The 24,527-nt window shown below is 37.9% G+C and overlaps 1 protein-coding gene across 1 annotated transcript in view; it reads right to left on the reverse strand.

Moving 5' to 3' along the window:
• The window catches only part of LOC141431379 (serine/threonine-protein phosphatase alpha-2 isoform), a 52,351-nt gene that overhangs the window by 18,696 nt on the left and 9,128 nt on the right, over positions 1–24,527 (reverse strand). The window contains exon 4 of the mRNA XM_074092550.1: positions 21,290–21,378. Coding sequence (XP_073948651.1) covers positions 21,290–21,378 — 89 coding nt within the window. The remainder of the gene's footprint in view (positions 1–21,289; positions 21,379–24,527) is intronic.

The raw sequence follows: 24,527 nt of genomic DNA on the forward strand, positions 1-24,527 counted from the left end.
CATTAGAATTTTAATTCGAAATTCTCCATAATCCGAATTTTGCGGATATATGTTGTCGACTCGGATCGACTAATTTTTTACGCTCTTCAATTTGATGTGCATTTCGTTCGAGTCTACCGTACCCCTGGACGAAATTATTAATATAGATAAAGAAGTACTTTCTTCAGAAGCAAAGTATCTGAAGAATCTGAACTACCTTACAGGTTGATAATAAGCTTTCCGTAAAATATTATTTTATGGGTACGCGAAACTCACGATATTGGCTTAGTTATGAGGATCTGACCTTTAAGCTAGTAAGGTCGAATACAATGACCTGAGTTAAGTGATGGTAGTGATTCCAGTGCATATATAAGATTGATTTAAATATTATCTAATTTATCGAGGGCACACTGAAAGCGCTAGAATGACATGCTTAGGTCAATTAAGACAAGTATATTTGTGTATAGTATAATGGGTGATTATATTGTTCACATCTGATGGTATCTCTTTGGGTATCGTAGAGAACGATGTCTACACTTTTTCATCACACTTGCTCGTAAACAGTGTCGAAACATGCAGGCTACCTTGGTTGCAACTAGGGTTACCACCCGTACTCTAAAATAGAGTATTGTCCTCTTTTTCATGTAGGCGTACTTTATAATCTACGACACCAATAAAGTACGCTAAAATACTCTATTACGTAATACTTATTTTTACTGGCTCGTTACTGGTTATGAGTACTTATGAGACTAAATAAACTGGTATCCACTTTTAAGGAGAAATAATAAATACTCTTTTTTTATTCTGTGTACTTTATTTTTGTCCTTCTAAAATGAAAAAAATACTTTATTCGCCCTAAAAAAGGTGGCAACCCTAGTTGCAACCCCCCAAATAAAAACCCTCGACCTTAATGTGCTTGTTATGAAAACCTTGGCTCACGCGGCCTAGCGCGTCAACAAATCTTATTTACTCCATCCATCTCGCCCAATATTCTCAAATAAAAATTGGTTCGCAAAATGGCGCCGTATTTGCTAGCGCCTCGGCCAATTGATCGGAGGATTAAAGCACTAAGGAAAGCTTTGTCGGCCTCCCAGGTTTCGCCAATATTTGAAGGAATTAGATTTGGGCTTTTGAAATGGTAAAAGTTAATTTCATTTGTGCGGAGAACTTTGTAGTGTGAAACGGGCGGTATTGCAATTATGTGGGTTTCTTGACATGTATATCGCTACAGTCTTCGACGTCGGGCTTCTAATAGACTCTCGTTCTTAAATTCCTTATTTATTGCTCTTTATAATGTACTTTTAATGAAATATAAACTATGAAAAATACACTGCAGCTTAGTCCCAGAAGAGTGTGCGCCGCGCCGAACCGCCCCCCGCGCCATTTTCCGTGCTGCCGCCGCCACCGCTCACCATCGGACGAAATCAACACTACACAAAACACTCGTACTGTAATCGTGACCAGCAAATGCGTCTCTGAGTAGCCAATTAAAACATTTCGATGGTGGAAGTCTCAATTGGCGTAAGGGACAAAATACCGAAAATCACTTTTAAACATAGAAAATTAGAGTTTTTTTTTCTCTGTCGATTGGTAGTATTCAAGTTACGATACGGCCCTTACTTTTGCTGTTATCAACATTTATTATTTTAAAATAAAATAGCTTAAGGGACATGATATAAAATATTTGAGCTGAAAAATGGCGTAAATGTATTATTTTTTTAATATTTGGGTCGTAAGGGGCTGTGGCAGTCTCATATGTCCTTTACGACTCGGCTCATGTCGTTAAAAAAAAACCCAACAAATATAATAAAAGGGCGTATGGGTCAATTATTGTTTCATTGCCCTTTACACCCCAACATTTTATAACGAATAAGATAAAAAAGCAAGAAGTTGTTGGGCGTAACCTTACCGCCTGTACCTATTTCTTGTACCTAACATCAAAATACTAACGCGTCTACCTACCTTCCACGCGCCGAGCGTTTGCGCATTGCACATTCGGTCAGTCGTGCCAGACAAGTCAAACACGGAGGACGTATTTGATTGCCTACGTTTGTTCTTTGTCAACGCGCGTATTTTTTTATAAGATGCCAAAAGCAAAACAAAAAAAAAAGATTAAGTTGATGGATCCCCTAATGGCTAGACGTCGATCTAACATTTCCGTAATGGAATTTCAGTCAAGGCTGTTGAGGTACATTTCTCTTAGCTACTTTGTTTATTTTAAGCTATCCTGACAGCTGTTCTGACAGATCCTAATAAAGGAAGCCTGTGCCCAGCAGTGGGACGTATATAGGCCGAGATGATGATGCATATATAATAATAATTGGCCTGTATAATTAATTAAAAAACAGCAATTTATAAAATAAGAAGTACTTTTATGGGCGTAAGGGGTATAAAAAGCAAGAGCTAGAGTAAATTGCCGCTCGTAAGGGACAGTAGCAAACAGACATTTAAAAAAAAGGTGTAATTGGTACGTCGTAAGGGGCATTAAATAACAGCAACTTATAAAATAAGGAATACTCTTATGGGCGTAAGGGACATCAAAAGCTAAAACTAGAGTAAATTGTTGGTCGTAAGGGACAATAACAAACAGACATTTTAAAAATTGAGGTTACTTTATGGGTGTAAGGGGCACTTAAAGTAAATACCTTGCTTGCTTCTTTTAGTTCATTAAAATACCTTGTTAATGTTAGGTCGTAGGAGGCATCAAAACAGATGGTTTTTAGAACTTGTAGTGATTGAAACAACAACTCAAGCAAGCATACTCCCAAATGTGCAAGAAATAGTGCAAGCAAGCATGTAAGAAAGCATGCAAGCAAGCATGCAAGCAAGCAAGCATGTAAGCAACCACCTAAGCAAGCTTGCAAGTGAGCATGTAATTTTGTCAATCAAATCAAAAACATGCAATTTATCGGCCTGGGTTAGATGAACATCGCGGGCTACCCCGATCCCGCGATGACCGGTCTATGGTATCTCCTCCAGCGCTCATGAAGCGGGCTGGCGTCCCACTCCCTCACAGCTGCAAGCAGTGTGTTGGAGGAAGCATAAATAGTGCAAGCATGCATGCAAGCAAGCGTGAAGCCAGAAGGCAAGCACGCATGCAAACAACAAATCAAGCAAGAATACTCCCAAATGTGCAAGAAATAGTGCAAGCAAGCATGCAATCAAACATGCAAGCAAGCATGCAAGCAAGCAAGCAAGCATGTAAGCAATAATGCAAGCAAGCAGCGTTAGTACGCCAGTGGTGGTAGTGAAAATCAGTTCATCATCATCGTCATCAACAACATCATCAGTTTGTTTATCGCTATCCTGCCGGAACTATGCTATTTTCCGGGATAAAAACTTATTTACTTGGCGATTTTTAACAGCTGCAATATCTTCCTTGACCCTCTCAGCTATAAACAAACAAGTCAGCCATAGCCGAGCATTTGTTGGAGTCAGGACCAAACCACTGGATTGAGCTTCACAATCCCAAAATTCTGTCCACGGAACGTCATTTCTACTAAAGAATGGTACGTGAAGCAGTTGAAATAAAAAAGCATAAAAATGGATATAAGCTTTCATCTTCGTGGAATCCTGTTATTAATAAGTGTCGTCGTCGGGATGAGTGTTGTGAGTCGGTGTGATGGGGTCACAAATAAAAATCACCAAGTGCGGGTAGTGATAAGAGTGCTGGTACTATTAGTGATCAAGTGCGGGTAGTTCGAAGGACTCGCGCTCATAGCCAAAATACCACAAACGGGACTTATCACGATATTATTACACAAGTAATATTTACCTCGACGTTTCGGCAACGTTACAGTTGCCGTGGTCACGAGTAGACTGAAGTGTGGGGTGTCAAGTCTGCCTAGCAGCGCGAGTTCTTCGAACTACCCGCACTTGATCACTAATAGTGCCGGCACTCGTATCACGAACTACCCGCACTTGGTCACTTATTAGTCACCCTATCACACCGACACACAACACTAACAACGTCTGATCGTCCCTCCGAACATTCATCCCGACGCCGACACTTATTAATAACAGGATTCCACGAAGATGAAAGCTTATACTATCGTCCTGGTTGAAATTCTTATGCTTTTTTATTTCAACCGTTACACGTACCATTCTTTAGTAAAAATGACGTTCCGTGGACAGAATTTTGGAATTGTGAAGCTCAATCCAGTGGTTTGGCTATGGCTGACTTGTTTACCTGGCGATTTTTAACAGATGCAATGTGTTCCTTGACCCTCTCAGCTATTGTTCTTTTCGTCTGTCCGATATAGGAACTACCACAACTACAATCAACCCTATAAACACCCGGTGTTTAGAAGGGAAAGACATCTTGGGTGTCCTAATATGCCTCGCAAAAACTAAAACTAAAACTTAAGAAAATGTTACAAATTACATATATTTTAAGGGACGTGCAAAAAATATGGCTTTTGCGCGTTATTTTAAATAATTAAAGTGGTTCTTTGAGTTAATTCACTATTTTTTTAATTTTATTACTGGAACTTACGTCCAAATATGTAGCAAATAAATATATGATGTCCTATAAGACCAAAAATCGGTTACTACATTATTTATTTATTACGGTTTATGAGTGTAAGGGGCTATGACACCCGTATATCACGGGCGTAAGGGACAGCTATTTTTCTTATTAAGCTTTTTACGAAAATGTCTATAGTTTCACGTTGAAAAGCAAGAAAATTCAAGATTTTACGTAATTATACGTCCTGCTAAGTTAAACATTAACAATGCTGTGAGGGTTTGAAAATTACCAAAAACTTCTTTTCGCTCTCCTGAAAAGTAGCATTTTGTCCCTTACGTCAATTGAGACTTCCACCATCGATATATTTTACTACAATTAATTATTATTAGTCATTGATTAAATCATCATCATCTCAGCCATAGGACGTGCACTGTTGGACATAGGCCTCCCCCGTAGACATCCAGTTGTTTGGTTGGCAGCGGCCTGCATCCACCGTGAACCCGCGGCTTTAACCAAGTCATCCGTCTATCTCGTTGGTGGACGTCCTGCTGCGCTTGCCGATCCGCGGTCTCCACTCGAGAACTTTTCGGCCCCAACGGCCATCTGTTCTTCGTGATATATGACCTGCCCATTGCCACTTCAACTACTAATTCGCTTGGCTATGTAGGTGACCCTTGTTCTTCTACGTATCACCTCATTTCTGATTCGATCCCATAGAGAAACCTCAAGCGTAGCTCTCCTTAGCTCGCTGAGCAACTGTGAGCCTACGTATTTATAAGGCATATAGTGAAGCACAACGTTTCAGATCCATATGTCATCACTGGCAACACACATTGGTTAAAGACATTCGTCTTTAGACACAGAGGAATTTTGTACGAAAAGAAATTGCGGAGCTTACCGTTCGCTGCCAATCCGAGTTGGATTCGACGATTGACCTCCTTCTCGAAGTTGGACTTACCTAATTGGACGGTTTCCTAGGTATCATACGCGTCAACAACTTCAAGAACCGAATTCTTCACCAAAATAGGGGTAGACACCACATGGACATTCGACATGACCTTTGTCTTGTCCCTGTTCATTTTGAGGCCTAGATACCCGTTGGGAGACTCGATTGAGGTCTTCGAGCATTTGCCATGACCACCACGATATCGTCGGAAAATCAAAGGTGAGTGATGTAATGTATTCGCCGTTGATATTGATGCATAGTCCTTTCCATTCCAGAAGCTTGAAGGCGTCTTCCAAAGCGGCAGCAAACAGTGTCGAAGATAGGACGTATCCCTGTCTTACGCCTCTTTTCAAGGGCATCGCCTTCGAACTCTGTTCCTGTACTCGGACCGACATAGTGGCATTTTTATACAAACACTTCAACACTTCGATATATCGATAGTCGATACGGCATCGTTGGAGAGACTCTAGCACTGCCCACGTTTCGACCGAATCAAAGGCTCGGGTGGCTGGAAGTCATCGACCCTGCGTTCGAGGCGATTTACAATAACCCTGGAAAACAGCTTATAAACATGGCTAAACAGCGAGATGGGCCTGTAGTTCTTCAAAAGGGTGTTATCGCCCTTCATGAAAAACAACAGCACAACGCTCTTGTTCACGCTTCTGGCTTTGTGCCTTCGAGCAAGACGGAATTAAAGAGCCTCTGAAGGACTTTAAGAGCCGGTGATCCACCCGCCTTCAGAAGCTCTGATGTAATTCCGTCCTCACCCGGCGCCTTGTTGTTCCTAAGCTGTTTCAGGGCCATCCTTATCTCGTACAGGCTGATATCCGGGATATCTTCTGTAGGTATAGTGTCTGGTCAGTTTTGCTCTTGGGTCTTGAGTCGCCGCGCTGAAAACGGCTTAGTGACCGACTCGTAGAGCCGTCCATAGAACTCCTCGATTTCCCTCAACACTTCCGCTTTAGTCCACGCTACACTGCCATAATCTCTCTTCAGCTTTGTCATTTGGCCTTGCCCAATCCAATAGACATATCTCTTGCAAACACTGTAGAGCCTTTATTCCGCTCAATCGTATCTTTAACACGAGCGGTATTAAAGGTACGAATATCGTGTCGCAAGGATTCCGAAATTTGTCTATTCAGCATCACCTGGAGACTGCAGTCGAAGCGAGCGTCTTTCAGCCATAAGGTTACTCATACATACATAGGATATACTCCGGAGAGCTTTCAAGTTCTACTGTACGGTGAATCTTAAAGAGGAGAAGAAAAATGTCCCGTTTAAGAAAATTATATTTGTCCGTGACAATTACAGCCGCTGCAAGGCCTCAATTAAAGCTTCATTGTCTATGTCTTAGCACGGAGGTCGCTACAGTTGATATGTTACGTGCTTTTTTTAAATTTTATCTAATTTTGTTATAAAAAAAATATTTAAATTCTCCGCGCCGAAATCACGCCGAAAACACGCCGCCGCCGCCGATTTTTGACCGGCGCCCGCCGCCATAGATTTTAGCATCGGCGCACACGTCTAGTGTCATGAGCCTTTTCCTATGCACAACAAACATAGGTGTATTTTATTTTATTCACCAACAGCATTATAAGTCTAAATATCAGAAATCGTGTTCTAAACGAGTTGTGCTCCGGCCAAGAATGAAAATTATTTATTGGTTAAATTCAAACAACTCTTTTGAGAATTTGTTTTTATAGGTAGGTAAAATAAAATAATCTATTAAACAAGAGTTTATGTTGGTTATTGAATTAGAAAAAGGCATCAAAGTAAAAGACTAAAAGAAATCCATTCGGTCCATAAATAACTGTCTGGCTCTGTAAAATTTAGTTGCTTTCAGGGATACACGTACACAGAACAATTTCAGATGTTTCTATTTTTAACGTTGTTTACATTGCGAGCGTAGGAGCTATTAAAGTATTTAAAGTAATCCCTGCAACTTCGGTTGTAGCTAACGAGTAATCTTCCCACGCGTGCTCCCTAAAGGTTAACTCGCATCACAAATGATCCCTTTCATACTTTTTGACCTCAATCCATATTTATTATCAGCCAGCATGTACAGTCAAGTACAAATACAACACACATATATTCCTACACTAAGATTCTAAGTGCTTCAATTATTCGTTTATTTAGGGTGAAGTGTATTAAAGCAACAACGGATAAAGTTTTGGTTTCATAAGATTTGATTTATCTAAGCTAAAAATAGTTGGATTTATAGCACTCAAAACATTGATAACAGCAAAATTACAACTACAAGTACGTCAATATTAGTAAAAAAAAGCACCCAAAAACTTCTGATACGCTCTAATGAACAGAGTTGCGTTAGATATTTTTGAGTGTTTTGCCCTATCAGATATTATTGCCGGTGACTGTACAGCAGTGGCAACGTTATCTCGCTGGCGTAATATTGTAGCGGCAGGTACAATAGACGGCATCCAATAGTCACAGTTCATCGGATAAACATAATAACACAGCCATGCAACAAAGATTGCAAAATTGTTGTGTTTATACAGGTCAATGGGTCTAAACTAAAGCTGTTCTAAATAAATGTAGCAGTAAATCTATGGAGCTCAGTAGCAAATTAAGTCAAGAAATTACAATCATTTTACGTAGAGATTGATATTGATGGAGCTCGTAAATTTCATCTGGCGTAATTTTGCGAACGGTATAAAATTACTGTACGCGTTTTCCTCTCAGAGCGAGGATAAGCTCATTCGGATTTCTATATAAGCCGATGTTAATTTAAGGTTATATTTCAGCTGGAGGTCACGGTGACTTAGAGATAAACAATGAAAAGGATAGAGGTGTGACAATTTCGGAAGGCGTTTTAGTAAACGATTCCGGTAATGATTGCCAAGCGCCAGCAGACTTGCTAATGGGTTTCCTTTCGAACGCGCAGAATGACGCAAAATTACGAGTAATGTAGCAAAACGATGTCGGAACTTGGTCATAGCCAGATACGACTCGACGGTTTCATTGTCTTTTTCCTCTAGGATGTATTTTAAAGCGCGACACTTTCGAGTGTCACAAATAAAGTGCTTAAGGTTGGAATTGTTTCTATTCTCCTTTATAAACCGAAGTGATTATGATCAATATAGCTTCCTATATTTTTAAATAGACACAATTTCGACAGGATCTATTGAAGTCATAGCGTAAACGAGGATTGCTTTATAGTGAATTGAACTTTTTTTTTTTTTCAATATTAGAAGTATTAACACTTCTTATTTCTGTCAGTGTCTAGTGATGACGGCACGATGAACCGAGTGACGCTCATACGATAGTGAAAATACGCACGACACCTGCATAATAAACTATTATTAAGTAACATGTTTGGACAACCGCCAGATACGTTTGCCCATAGCGAGGGAAAGAGGGAAAACTGTATGCAAGTTAATACTGACCATGTTTTTGGTGGTAATATGACTAGTTTTCTTTTGAATGAGAAGCTATGGATCAAAGATGAAGCCTGTAAAATATATCTAGAGATAAAATTCTTCGTTCAGCTTTTCAAGATATAATGAGCAGGCTTTGAATTACGACACATAATTTAACTGAAAAGATTAATGATTGAAATTTGTCTTCGTAACAAAAAATCTGCACACAACAAAAATTCACCGACTCCTTGTTATTTGTTTTCCCGAAACAAGAAAACCTTAATTTGACGATCACACCACGGTAATCGTTTTCATGGCCTCGACAGCCTTAGAAGGGTGACGTACGTAAACAAAGGCTTGGATTGCCTCAACCAAGTCTAGATCTGGCAAAGATTAATCACTCTCCTGTTCGGTCGTTTAATATTCTCCCACAGTATTATCCGTTGCTTTAATCTGCCTTTTACCCTCAATTTCAAAGCGCGTGTGTAACCTAAGAGTGATTTACGATACTATTAAAGGTGAACCTAAATTTTCCGTAACGTTATTAATCTTGTTTCCGTTAACAAGCCAGATGTAGTTTCTCAAACACCTTCGCAAGACACTCGGGCGCTGCACGGTCTGTATGAAACCATTCGGCATCGCACGTGTAGTCTCGAAATAGAAGCTTGCCGCTAACCTTCGTGGGCCTTGAACCGTTTTAGAGATGGTCCTGCTATAGACGAAGAATTCTCATAACTTTCCTGGGGTAGTCTCATTAATTCTGTGGGGTTCGGTGACAACTTTGAATACCGTACGTTTCTCGACAGTGACCGTAATTTGTCTATACGGCTTCTTTTTATCTGAATCGTGACAGAATTTTTCATTTCAGAATCTTAGTTAATATCTAGCAGCTCAGCGTTGCCAAAATGTAACAGTTATAGACATAAAAAAGAGATACTGTTACAGTCTTACGTAACCTCTACCACACAATGCGTCAGCATTTAGTACTAGCAACAATAATAGGCTTGCCGATCACGACCGCGGACTGCGTAACGTAGTACCCGGCCCATTTACGAGCAGGTGTGGTGAGCACATTAGTCGTCCAGTTATACAATAAAAAGGTACAATCGTAATAAAGATGATACAGTGAGAAAGAATAAGAGCAATTGACCTAATTCAGCTCGTTTCATGTCTATTACGGGATGAAATGCGAGAAAAGTTAGTGTGTATTACACAATAACGAAGTATAAATATAAAAAGTTATTTATTGAGTGGGTTCATCAGGCGATTCATAAATAGTAGCAGTTTAAATAGCTACTGATTTTAACCAACTAGACTACTCTTGCACCTGTCATTCTTAAATACTAGTCATATAAATTGTCAACACTGGTGACAAAATGATTACGGTTTATAATGATACCGTTATACTTTAAATCAACAGTCCATTAGCCAAATCTGAATTTTGTCGACCTACTCCGTTGACCATTGGTATCATTGGATTAGTGAAAATATGAGTTCATAAACAAAGATAATACAACCATAAATTACAATTGCGAGGCCACTTTTTGCCAACATCTGGGTGGTCGTTGCGTTCCAGGCGTGGGAATTTCGCTCTATTTCGTAAGAGGCTTGGAGAGTTACCCGGTCCCTGTAGAAAGCATTGGTAAATTGTAGCGTAGACTCACAGACGGTGAAACCATCCATGACAGTTGCCCTTGAACCGCGCTCGTAAACACGCCTATGTCACCGCGAAGCTTTTACACTCACATAAAATGTGTGGACTGACGACATAGGCAACTTAAAAGCTATGCAGTAGGTTACAAAGATTTATTCACACGGACTGTTCCATGCAGACTTTACATGCTTAAGTCCCGATATAGGAGGGAGATGGCAGTATAAAGTAAATGGAATAAAGTACCTATCCAACAATGTTTAACTTGTCAATAGCCGGTTTAATTAAATAGGGAGTAATAAATTTCAGCCAGTATAAAAGTTGTGAGCCCGAGACAATAACGCTTAATTGGGGTGGGGCTTCGGTCCGCAGAAATTTCTTCCCTAGACCTTTTAAGTTTCAAAATTATGCGAAGAGGCTATTGACAATTTGGGAATCGTGGCTCGAATCGAGCCGTGTGGTTGACATCGACAGCCAATCGATCCTAGAAATATGAGAAAGGATATTTCGTAGAAGATACTGGTAGTTACAGGAAACATTTTTGCTGAGAGGAATTATGTTTAGTGCAAGTATAAGTTAACTTGCGAGTTCAGCTCTGGCGTATGGGCAGATATCATGTTTGGTAATTTATGTTCAAAATTAATAAAATTATTTTTCACCTCCAGCACCTCAAACAGGCAGGTTTTGCTATGAGACATCAGTGAGCAAAATCGCATTTTGCTCACTCCGTGAGACAAAGTAACTTTTTAATTATTTTTTTTAAATGCTGAGTACAGGATTGGGTCTACTCACTGAATTCCAAATATTTGAACTTCACTTTGATCTGTCACTTTCACTTCAACACGAAAAAAGCAAGAGATAGGATCAAATGTGTTGATTACAATCTTAAATTAAATGTATGGTTTAGCAAGGGGAAGTGGCGGGAAGCGACGATTTAAACCAGACGTTACACGGAAATAATGTTTATTACTGAGAAGCGATTACAGTAATTAAGAGAAAGCCTATTACCCTAATAAAGACACTAAAACGTCTCAACGTAGGAGAGAGCGCTTAGCGTGCTGTATTAGGTCCCTAGAATTCGATACAGACACGATTGTTTCCTTGGACCTCATTATTCTAAATCTACCAAACGTTGGCGCGATTTAATTTGACCGGTGGCGCCATCTCTTGGCGCTTCGGGAAACACTGCGTGTGGTATCTGCCGATGATTGTCTAAACGGGGTTAACTAGCGCATCTGTTGGCAGCGTAGTGAATGTGGTATTACAATGGTATTATAAAATTACATGACAACGAAATATTTCCAAAATGTAAATTTTCCCGATCTTTTAATAAAGTATGCAACCTCGTTGCACGAAAGCCGCTTCTCTTGTTTTTTTTTTATAAAAGAATTCCGTATACTGCCTCTACATTTGGAATAAATATTTGTCAAATTGAATGAATTTGTAACAAATCTATTTATGTTTATGTAGGTAATAGAAATCTAAATCTTAATAAAATCATATTTAAAGGTAAACATTTATAATAAATTATAAGTACGTTTATTGTTCAACCTTTTTAATGACCCAAAGATAAGGCTTCTAGCGGTATTAAAAAATAAGTATGACATATTTTACAAGAAGTTCTAGGTTCAAATTACAATGCATGTTATGAGTAAGTACCTATGAGATTTGTATTGTTCTTAAATTTCTGGTGACTTTTTAAAGATGGAATCGCAACTGTACGTATCATTTTGAGTAAGGGCCTGGACACATGTCGCCGGTACGGTGCCGTCTACGGTGTCACGGCGCGGCGCCGTCAAACGGCGTCGTGCCGAAACACGGTGCCGCGTACGGTGCCGTACACGGCGCGCGAACGGCGTCGTACCACGGCGCGGTGCCGTGTACGACGCCGTGCACGGTGCATCGCTTGGTAGTTTAACTAGTTTACGTTTTGCTGCTGAACGCATAACACGCAAGTAAATAGTGGAGTATGGATTCACCCAATATCTTCGTTTCTGTTTTTCTTCATTCGTCGTCTTAGCAGTAGGAGCAGGAGAATACGTTTTTCTTGGTCCATGTCAAGGCAAAAACTGTATACTTGTATATATTTAAAACGACAATTGTTTTGTATATTTGAACCGATGGTTGTACTTGCGTGTTATGCGTTCAGCAGCAAAACGAAAACTAGTTAAACTACCAAGCGATGCACCGTGCACGGCGTCGTACCACGGCACCGCGCCGTGGTACGACGCCGTTCGCGGCGCCGTGTACGGCACCGTACGCGGCACCGTGTTTCGGCACGACGCCGTTTGACGGCGCCGCGCCGTGACACCGTAGACGGCACCGTACGGCGACATGTGTCCAGGCCCTAAGGGTTTTAAATGTGATTATTATATTTGTTTCTTTCAGATAATATTTAAAAAAATTGTGATTGTTTTGTAAACAGGTAGGTGTATATGTTGATTTATTCTTATGTTACATTTAAATTATGTTCTCGCTGCTGAGGTGAAAAATTGTATGTGTCACACGAGACCAAAGTTTTTTGGCATCTCGTGTATTTAAATCCCTCGCTGATCTCAGGATTCTAACCTAGAATCACTCGCTGTCGCTCTTGATTCAATTGTAGAACCCTTCGCTTACTCGGGATTAAAAATCTACACTCGCACCAAAAATCGACTTTGCTCTCTTGTTGCACAAATAACTAATAATTTCTTTTTTTTATTGCGTTAGGTACTTTTGACACATTTGAAAATAAAACTGGTATTAAATTAAATAAGATAGAATTGTGGTCACAAATCATAATTTTTCATTTTAAGCGTTTTCTTTCTTACTTTAATTTCAGCATACCAAGGGAAGGGCAAATCAGAACCGAAAATGTGGCGAGGAATATTTATGTTGATGACTGATTCATTTTAATTTATGATGTTGATATTAAAAACAATTTTTTGTTAAATATTGCATTATTAATACAAGTATTTTTTGTTCATTGATTGTACTAGCATTGTCTTGTCATACAAATTGCATATGTGTATCAAATTTTAAGTCAATTCGACCACACGATTCGGATCGAAATGAAACTTGCGAGATTTTAAACAAACAAATATAAAATGAAGTCATATAAAAGCTAGTATCGGGTGTCCCAAAAAGGACGCAAGATTTCAATTTGCCGCCATTTTTGTATTTTAGTGCTGGCAACCCTAAAAAAAAACTATTTGACAGCTGAATGTTTAGGGTTTGTAAAAATGGCGGGTTATACGAAGGATCAACGCATTTTTATTATTGAACAATATTTCAAAAGAAGTTTGGCGTGTACGGTCCGAAAATTCCGTGCAAAATATGGTCGGAATATTGACTTGACTTCATCAACTGTGAGCAGAGTGGTTGCAAAATTCAGGGAGAGTGGATCAATTCATGATGTTCATTCCACTGGTCGTCCAAAAACAAGCCGTTCAAATGGCAATGCTTTAAAAAGGAAAATCCAAGCTGCATTGGATAAATTCAGCCGCATCTATGCAAAATGGTCATAGAATTTTTTGTCAAAAGAATGCGTATGTGCCAGCAAAGCCTAGGAGGACATTTGCCTGACGTATTATTCCACAAAGAACCCTATTTTATGTATTTCAAGATTTAATATACAAATATATTATAACGAAAAAAAAAATGTGTTTTTCATCAATTTCAAATCTTGCGTCCTTTTTGGGACACCCTTTATTAAACATCGGTTTTGTTTCAAATTTATTACGCTATGGATTTACTTGCGAGTGACGTGTATCGTTTTCGTTTATCGAAAACGGAAAGCGATTCAGAGATGTTTTATTTTTATCTGACGTATCGGACGATGACTGAACGCCTTGAAATTCTATCGCAACATGAGAGGTACTCCAGTATTTATTATTGATTTATTTTTAGGATTTAACAAAACGATGACGAGAGTATAAAAAAATGTACTTACCTAAATAACGCATTGGATTTAGCAGATTCTCACTTAATCAAATAATTCTGTTTCACCTATACCCGTCGGTAATTCTCCTGTCCTAGCAAAAGTCAAGGCTAGAAATATGGAGAATTCTAACTTGTAGAAGTTAGTTACATAGCATCGGTAGCGATAAAATACAATTTACTGTACGAAACTAATAATTTAATACCTTATTCTATCAAAGTAAATATCACTATACAATAGAAATTTCTCAATTCAGAGTTAAATAAATAAAATATGTTTTATATTACCAACCTTAGGTATTTCTCAAAAGGTAAGGTAAGGTTAAAGTATAATCATATCCTTCTTAAAGACGTTCTTTCCATTTTTGATATAAGATTCCAACTTAATAAGAGACTCAGTAAATATTCTTGTCATCAGCTGAAAAAGATTTTTCACGTAACAATAACAAGGTTTCAGGAGAAAAAAAAAACTTGTGATAAAAGAGCAAATTTACGTCGTCAATTATGAACGAATGAGCAGTAATACGAAAAACAGGGCAATTACTCGCTGATACAAGAGAAAAACATTTGAGTTCCAGCACCAAATTCGGACAAATTATTTTCGTCTGGGCCAGAAATTTTCTACCTTTTTGGTATCCTTTTTACTCATATTTCTCTTAGTAGAAAATATTTCACCGTCCTTATCAAGTGTTTTCACCACTCTTTTTAAGTTTGACACGTAACTTAAACAATTTTGAAGAAAATATGAAGGCCGTTTTTTTAAACAAATCAATACACTAAACTTATGAGTTGTGTAAATCTAATAAATGTGAACTAATTAACAAAGTGTTTTTTAAATGTATACATTTTTTACACTCATTTTAGAGGTTCGTGCAAATAATCTACTAAACATGAATCCTATAGGATTCACTTAATTGAAAAAACTAAATTTCACTGAAACGTCTTCTAGCAAATAAAAAATTACTTACTTACTGAATTGCAAAAAAAGTACTTAATTCGAGATTATTAATAAATATGTTGTTTAAAATATAAATTCATCAATGAAGGGTCGAAGGTCGAAATAATATGTCCAACTTATCGAAACCAAAAACGGCGCATCGTTGGATTGGCTAGTATTTATTCAGATGACAATAATTAATTATGCTGACATTAATATGCGTGTTCTTGACACAAAACGAATTTAAATACAGATGTTATTTCAGCTGAGGACATCATTAAGAAAGCAGGTCAACGGCCGCCGGTAACGTCAGCTAAATAGGTAACTAACTGCCAACTACTGCAACTGCAGTGCTTTTACGTACGTGCCGGTTGTTATGGTTACTGTAAAGGTGTGAATGCATTAAGATGTATTAGTAGGTAGCAGAAGTCTGGCCTCGCTCGTAACTACCCGATTCTCACCAAGTCGCCTAAATTTTTTCACCTCTAGCCTATATCTCACATACGCCGCCTCTTCACTCGCTGCGTGAATAGTATTTTCTGCTTCGGGTTGTCTACCAAAAATGTCGACGCTACGCAGTTTAACAAGTTTTTAGAAGTGTCAGTCTTTAACCTGTCCAATTGAACTCATTCAATGAAATGGGAATGAAACGTGATCTAACGCAATCCACACCAGTCAAGATGAATAACAGAATAGAATACTGTCTAAAGTGGAAGTCGTTACAAAATAACGAAATGTGAATGTGACACACACACCCCTGATGTACCTGGCTGAATGAAGAGACTGTTGAGACCTAAAAATTGATGGATTAACTTATTTTTTATTTACTCAACTGAATCTTACCAGAAACTCTTTGTTCGTATCAGCACAGATGGATTTCAATAAAAAACATAGATCCACTTCAATGATTATCTCAATATCCTCTTTTCACAAAGACATGGAGAGCGACGCGACATCTACAGACGATACACGACTCAATTATTAATTTAGAGTAGTTCCCTAGGATTAGGAAGAGGAAGACAGATTTAATTATTGCAACCAAATTAAAGAGAACATTAACACCGGGTGTCTTATCCAAGAAGTCCAAGACTAGCAAAAGAAAGAAATACTTGGCAATTACTCCACCGAAAAGGGTGCAAACTCTTAAACTTTGATAATGATAGTGTAATTCATTTCTTATAACATTAAGCGGAAGCCTTCCGCTCCGCTTGTCACCAAGCGTCCAAGCATCGCACCATCCTCTATGCGGAATCGCACAACCGTATAAATGTTATGCACCAGGCGTATATCTGTTGCAAATGTAGAGAAAACACGATAAATATTCATATGGGTTGATGATCCGAGCATTCATACTAGCTTGATTATGGGTCGATTTCTATACAACTGGGACGATGATAAAAAGAGGAATGTATTACTAGCTATACTGAGGAGTATTATTGGACAAACTAAAGGAATTACCATGTCAAGCTCAAGATTAGCTGAACGCTGTAGTGCCTTGTCGCTTAGTAAGTATTGTTGTGTACTGCAACAAAGTCAAGAACACACTAAAATCATACTGTCATACAACAATCGGCCCAATATTCGGCGCGCAAATGCTACCCGCTTTAATGTAGATAGACTAGAATCGCTATATACATACGCTTCTTTAATAGACAACCTGAAGTGTAATTAAGAGCCTTAACAATCGGAATTGACGATTATTCAGGGTTTTGCATCGTTTAAATTCTTTTATAAGACAAGATATCATTAAAAAGAATAAGTAGGTAATCATTTCATCTCGTAAAAAAGAAACCGACATTTTGTTGTACAGTCAAGTGCAAATATATCGACACGGCCGAAGTTACAAAAATATGTACGATCTTAATGTCAAGTGCATAAAGTCGTGTATACATATTTTTAAACCCCCGACACAAAAAGAGGGGTGTTATAAGTTTGACCGCTGTGTGTCTGTATGTGTGTGTGTGTGTGTGTGTGCAGCTCTAATGCTGTTTTTTTTTAATTGAAAGCAGCTTTTCTAGCGATGGTTCTTAGACATGTTTTATCAAAATCGGTTCAGCCGTTTTTGAGATATTGAACTTTGAAGTGACAAAGTCGGGGGTTTTCCTACTTTTTGTTGGTTAGGTTAGTTGTAACACTTGTAACTTTAGCAGTGTCGATATCTTTGCACTTGGCTGTACACACACCGGTGTAAATTACATAATTAATTACGTTTGAAAGAATCCATCGAATTGCGTGCTTTTCAGCCTATGGAAGCCCAGCAGGGCGTAAGGCTCGTACAAAATAAATTAGTGTAGCGCTAGCATTACATTCGTTAGGGGGCCGTAAGGTGAAAAGTTAATTAAACTTTACAAATTTAACAAGCATGCTCCTAAACTAACCAACAGCACGCTATGCTAGAATCATGGAAATATAGTAATCTCTCTAGTAAAAGTAGTTTGTAAATGTACAGAAATTAGGTGCAAAGTTCCTGTTAGTTAAGAGATGTAAATGCAGACGGTAGAACGTGATTCGTGACTTAACTTTGGGCAGTTGCGTAACAATATGCGAATTCATTCACTTTCACTATGCAAACAAGAATATCTCAATGCGAGGCTCTGATTAAATAACAGTCAAGAGGTTAAGCCCGGATTTGGATGGAAACCTGTATTTACTATGACATGAGATGTTCCGGTATGTTCTTATCTTTGAACTAGTAAGAGCGTTGACTTGTAATTCTACACGTATAACGAAACTTGTTCTAAAACGGCTAGCGTATTCGCTTGTCGCTTAATAAGTTTTCTTGATAAATCCATCAGAGGTCACTTATGAGCACAAACAACCGTGTTACCGCACTCAAGAAAAGCTCTAAAAAAACTGAAATTCAAGCTTGAAGTATTCATAGGGGACTATTAGAGTCGTTTACTATATATCGAATAGGTACGTAGCCGCAACCATCAGCTAAACGCTATTACAGCGCCGTTTCCCCGGAGAGGTCGAATAGGGGTGAGATTCCACTTTAATTCGTCCAAAACGGTCGACCTTACATAATGTACTTGGCAAGTTAAGAACTTCATGCAGTGAACTGGAAACAATGTCCACGTTGATTTTTAGCTGCTAACCAGCTACATTTAATGAGCTAATCGTATTGATAGGCGTTTAATTCAAACTTAAGCATTATAAAACCTCAGCTCACGCAAAGCAATCAGGTAAAATCTGACGAGTAGTAAAACATTCACTAACGAACATGTTAGTATGCAATTAGATTTTTTTGTAATCCCGCAACGTAACGTCATTCGCCGTCACTCTATCGTAATCAAGTCTTTGAGCTAATTACAAATAACAAACATAAGCAGCATAACAGATGCCCCTTGCCCCATTCCTGTATCTTATTTATGTAAATGACCTAACTTATATGGTAATGGTAAGCCAAAAGTCGTGCATAGTTATGTTTGCTGACGACACGTCTTTACTGTTCAAGGTTAGTAGAAAAGACACCGATTTCATTGAGCCCAATCCATGTCCCAAGCCCAAGCCCCTGTCTATGATATCCGCATGGTTTGCTGCCAATAATTTGTTACTAAATCCTAAGAAAACCAAATGTATTAAATTCTCGTTGATAAATTCATCTAACTCGAATTCAGTTTCAAATATAAAGTTAAATGGTCAAACTATTGAATTTGTAAAATCAGTAGTATTTTTAGGAATAAAGGCGATTTTCCTCCGGCGAGGCGAGACGAGAATTGAAATTTCTATGGCGGCGCCCCGCGGCGGCTCGCGGCGGGCGCGCGAGAATGCATACAAATTTCAATTCTCGTTTCGCCTCGCCTTGCCGTTGGAAAATCACCATTACGCTCGATTCTAAACTGCAGTGGGGACATCACGTCACAGCAATCGCTGGTAGATTGAGCTCTGCTGCTTTTGCAGTTTGGAAAATACGGCAGCTAACCGATGTGGCGACGGAACGGTTGGTTTATTTTGCTTACTTTAATAGCATTATTTCGTTCGGCCTTATAAGTGCTTGTTATACCTATAAATGCTAAATTGAATAAAGATATGTTGACTTTGACTTTGGCTTTAAACATGACTCTTAGAGCACAAGAACATAATTAGTACTTAGTATTATACTTCTCATTTCGTTCTCGTATTAGCACGAACAGCTGCTAGGCTAGAAGCTATTTTGAAGGCGCAACTCAAAGAAAAAGTATCAGACAGTCTGTACGCAATGCGTTTGGATTGGATTTAAATATAGTAGCATCGTTCCGACCTTCGCATTGCGGTAAGCATGAACTTGGTATAGGTATCAAGTGCCTACATTTTTGTTTTATTTATACGATCCTTTAAAAATAACTCTTCAAACTTCACGAGCCGTAATAAAAGCCGTTTTGAGGGCAACGCTAAATTTTATATTAAAATTCGTGGAAGATAGAATGAAACGATAATATTTTCTGTCTTGGGGTTCTTCAAGACAATTTGGGAAAAATAATTCGTGAAACCAAAATGAATTTTAAGCGTTGTCGTGTCTATTTAGGATTTGTCCCTGCATCTTGAAGTAGGAAAAACCTCCAAGTAAAGGCAGACAAGAAAAAGTTGCGCTAAAAGAAAAAAATGCGTATACGGTATGTTTTAAAAAATGACAAATGAGGTGAATGGAGTGTTACTTTGATCACAAAGGGCCACAGGACTTAGCCTCAGGCAACCCATTCTCACAAACACGTACGTGTTTAAATTAGCCCTTCGAATTTTCCCCACTAACGAAGCTGCTTTAGCCTTGTAAAATAAATTTGAAAGCCTAACTTTACCCTGGATGTGGTCGGCTCTGTATAATGGACGCGCGCTCCAGTTTAGACAGGCGCTTGACTAATCAAACGAACCACTGAGCATTGTTGTACCGCGATAATGCCGGATGAAAACGTTTCAATCAGTATTCATTAGATCTATCAGATCAACTAGTGAGGCGAACAGCTTGTGAATGATTGTATATGTCATATTCTTTCTTAATATATAGGGCGTACACCCTGAGAGCCGAAGTTATAGTAGTTTTCTCGAGAGCTTTTCTTGGGGGAATTGGAGGAAAAGAAACAATAGCTTGTGAAGTATGGCATGCGGCGAGAAACCTAAAGTAAGCGATCGACAATTGTGTGACGTACTCACTTATAGTAAACGGCACGGAAGTATACCTTAAACTCATATTTCCCTCTTGCTCGTTTGAGCCAAACCAGAACAAGAGAGTAATATGATTTTGGATTCTACCTATACTTTCGTGTCGTTTACTATAAGTACCCCGCTCTTAGATCAGCTTGCGCACCCATAAACAACCTGACTAATCCGAGAACACGCATGCATGTATTCATTCACATTGACGGCTTTCAATATCTCTTAAAAAAATCTCAAGATATTTGATTTATTTTTTTAGCCATCGAGCTCGTAAAGATTGGAGCCTTTTTCAGCTATCTTTTCAAGCAATGTCTCCGTATTTTTGGAAGATAACAATGCTCACTTTATATTTTTGTACGAAAAAAAAACAACGAAACTTGTAGGTAAAGAATATTCTGAGCAGCGCCTTTCTTTCTTTTCAAGTACCTACCCATTGAGAGAAAAGTTCTTATTCTATTTTATTTCAGTAAGAATGGGCCAAATGTGTAACTACCTATGTTAACTTGTCCTAGGTTTAAAAATGTTTCAAGTAGGTACCAGCAACTAACGTAAGAACACTAGACTTTCTCGGTGGCTCGCGCCATATTTAGTCAGCACCATGCCATGTAGGTCTTGCGGAAGTGAAAATGTTTTTATCTAGACTTTACACGTATAGAGAACAAGCATAGTACTCGTATAGTGCAGTGGACGGTAAAAGCCAGTTTTTTGTTCCAAAAGACTTTCTTTTTAACGTAATTTTTGTTATTTTTTTTTTAAGTTATATGTTTCTTTCATTTTCATAGTATCACTAGAGTATCACCTAATTTTCTATTATGAATTTCCAGGAGAATTTTTGCGAAATCCCGCGGGTAGAGGCTAGTATATTTATAAAAGTACATACCTATCGCCGCGACAGGCAAGCAGTTGAAGCAGTCTGTGAAAGTTTTCCATAGCTTGATGTTATACCTCCGTTTGCATTCATCGTAGAATCTGTGGACAACATATTCAAAAACTGAGTTCATAATAATTCAAGTTTCTAAATAAAAAGGAAAAAAAAATTATAAGTAAATGTTCTAAATAAAGTAAGTATTAGGTGCGGCATGGACATTTATTTTATTGTAAACAGTACCTAAATAACAAGTTTTGTTCGTAAACAGTAATTTTTGGCTTTCCTATCGTCTTATTTTCCGTCAACAAAGATTTTTATTTACTCTTATTATAAAAAAAGCAAAAAAAAGAGAGCACGAAGTAGAACACGTAATCGATGGCAGAACTAAACGCATAAAAACAAATTCTAATTATAAAATGTATACTTTTAACCTATCGATCAGCAAACTACCTCTTTCAAACCAAGAACTAGCGAAATGCTCTTAGTGGTATAAACAATAGGTTTAATAAAGCGGCAAGTGCATGTTCTGGCGATAACAGATCGGCTGATGGATCATGTAAACACGACCGTGCGAAAACAAGCGCGATCTCGTGCGTTGCCCAAACTACGTGTAGACAAACATGACTTTGGTGAAGTTGAAGGACGACCGTATCTTCATCATAGAGTAAACCGTCAACTATACGTTATGTCAATTCAATTTATAGAAAGGGTAAATAAAGACGCCATTAACCCGACCACAGACATTTAATGATGAAAACCTAGAACCTATTGCAAAATAATTAATCTGTTCATTAAATCGATTAAGTAATTTATTAATTGAATAGATCGAAGTATTTTTGTCAATTTTATTATTTACAATACTTGATTTAATTCCAAAGACTGTTTATTCAATTACAAAAACAGATAGTTACTGTTTAATTTTAAGGTAAATAAATAATAATCGCTAATTTCAAATTTTCTACCATCTTCTCTACGCTAGTCTATGCTACCTACTACAGATTATACACGAGTTTCATTCAAGAAATAACGGCAGATTTTGACGAAAATTTTTCAAATGAAAATTAAATATTGAAATCGAGTGAATTTTGGTGAAAAAAGTGATTGGACGTCTAGTTAAAAGACACGAATTATAGATAAATGTGTTATTGACTCGATCCAGTCGGTGTTTATACAAGAATTTTGATGACATCGGTTTGTTTACACTCCATAAATTGGATTGACATAATGTATACTGGCAAACCATTCCATAACTGGCCACCTTACACTAAAAATTTATTCAGATGTAATTTTTAGTAAAAGGTGTCAATTACAGGCCACCCTTGAATAACTTGCCACCTTATACTAAAATGAATTCTGGTCACCTATATATAGAATTCATTTTTAGTAAGGTGGCCAGTAATTGACGATTTCCCTTGATCCATTACAGATGAAGTACTTTTCGGTATAAATAATTTTTAGGGAGATCTTGAGTTTTTGTCAGTTGCTCGCAAAAGAGACTTGAAAAAAAGTTTGATTATTCAGCCTCATTTAAAGTTCGCTTACTGGCTAAGAAGTGAAAGAGACCTCGTAAAGATGATGTCGCCACTGTTCATTTATCTCGACTAGTCATTATAGATGGCCAGCATCTTTTGCAGGAAAATAATAATGTAAAGCCATGTATATAATAATTATATGTAAATAATAATGTTGCGGAATTTCATTGAAACTAATTTCTTACACTTTAATTTCTTTGATCAATAACAAAAAATGCCCAAAAACGATTAGTAGTCAACAACGGATCATTGTAAATAATGTTTATAATAAACTACTGAAGAAAACACTTGGAGAATGAAACTATTTCACTACAAAACCTTTCCAAATTAACATCAGAGCTAACAGGTAAACGTTATAGTCATATATTTTTGGTTTAGCTTTAGTTGGGTGCAAAGGATGTCTCATCATCATCATCCCAGCCTATATACGTCCCACTGCTGGGCACAGGCCTCCTCTCAGAACAAGAGGGCTTTATTAGAGGGCATTTGAAATTTACCACGAGCTTTGCGGTGAAGGAAAACATCGTGAGGAAACCTGCACAAACCTGCGAAGAAATTCAATGGTGCGTGTGAAGTTCCCAATCCGCACTGGGCCCGCGTGGGAACTATGGCCCAAGCCCTCTTGTTCTGAGAAAGGATGTCTATATTTAAAATATTAGGTTAACCGGTTTTCCTTCCACAATACTTCTAAACAATACAAATGCCTATTGATTATATTTAGTAAGGCGATAGTTGGGAGGTAAAATTTGAAGTATATATTTTAAACGACCTATATTTTAAAGACCTTGATCAGTCGGTTAGTAATTCAGTCGGAGCAGTAACCGTAAATGAATTTAGTTCAAGATTATGTTTACTTATTTATTAGTAAGAACCAGGTCAAGTGCGAAATATGTTTACACGAACGGCACGTAATTAATGATTGACAATAAATACATGTATCTAATATTAAACACAAATCTTGACCAAGGACCGAAATAAGTAAACATGAAGAAGCAATAAAATAAGAAGTTTATTTAGTATGCGGCAGACCAAACATTTTAAGCCATACTAGCAATCATTATCATCCAAATATCCCTCCCTTTGTAATAATGAACTTTAGGTAAAAATGGGTGAAGGCCAAAAAGATGCACACCTTACAAATGTATGATTAATTTTCGTGTCACAATGGAAAAAATAATAGTATTCGAACTACCTGAGTTAATTTTGAACATGAAACTACCGTGAGACTCACTCATATTAAATTAACATGTCATACACATCACACTCATACTCATCATACCCATATTAAACATGTCGAGCTAAACTCGGTTTAAGACGTGAGTTATCCGTTACAATATCATTTAATATACCTGAGTTAAAGTGTGCAACTTTTTGATCTTCACTCAAATAGCATCAAAAATTTCAAAAAGGAATAAATAGCTATAGATTCCATGAAAATAAATACAAATCTAACTAAGGGCAAGACCAACGAATGATCCCAGAGTAACAAATGATACCGTGTGTACACCCTACCAAGTTGTAAGCTTATAATATCCCCAATCGTAGCACAAATGGAAAAAACGTTAATGTAAACAATACGAGAGACAGTGTTTGCAGTATTTAAAAGCGTGATAATGTGTATGGTAATGTATGATGTCCACGATAAAGGAATCGTGTTCTGATAAATGTCGTGACAGTTGTTTACGTTACATTTCCGGGTTAATTGGAAGAAATCTTTA

This window comes from Choristoneura fumiferana, chromosome 9 (genome assembly GCF_025370935.1).
Source record: "Choristoneura fumiferana chromosome 9, NRCan_CFum_1, whole genome shotgun sequence".
Classification (NCBI taxonomy): domain Eukaryota; kingdom Metazoa; phylum Arthropoda; class Insecta; order Lepidoptera; family Tortricidae; genus Choristoneura; species Choristoneura fumiferana.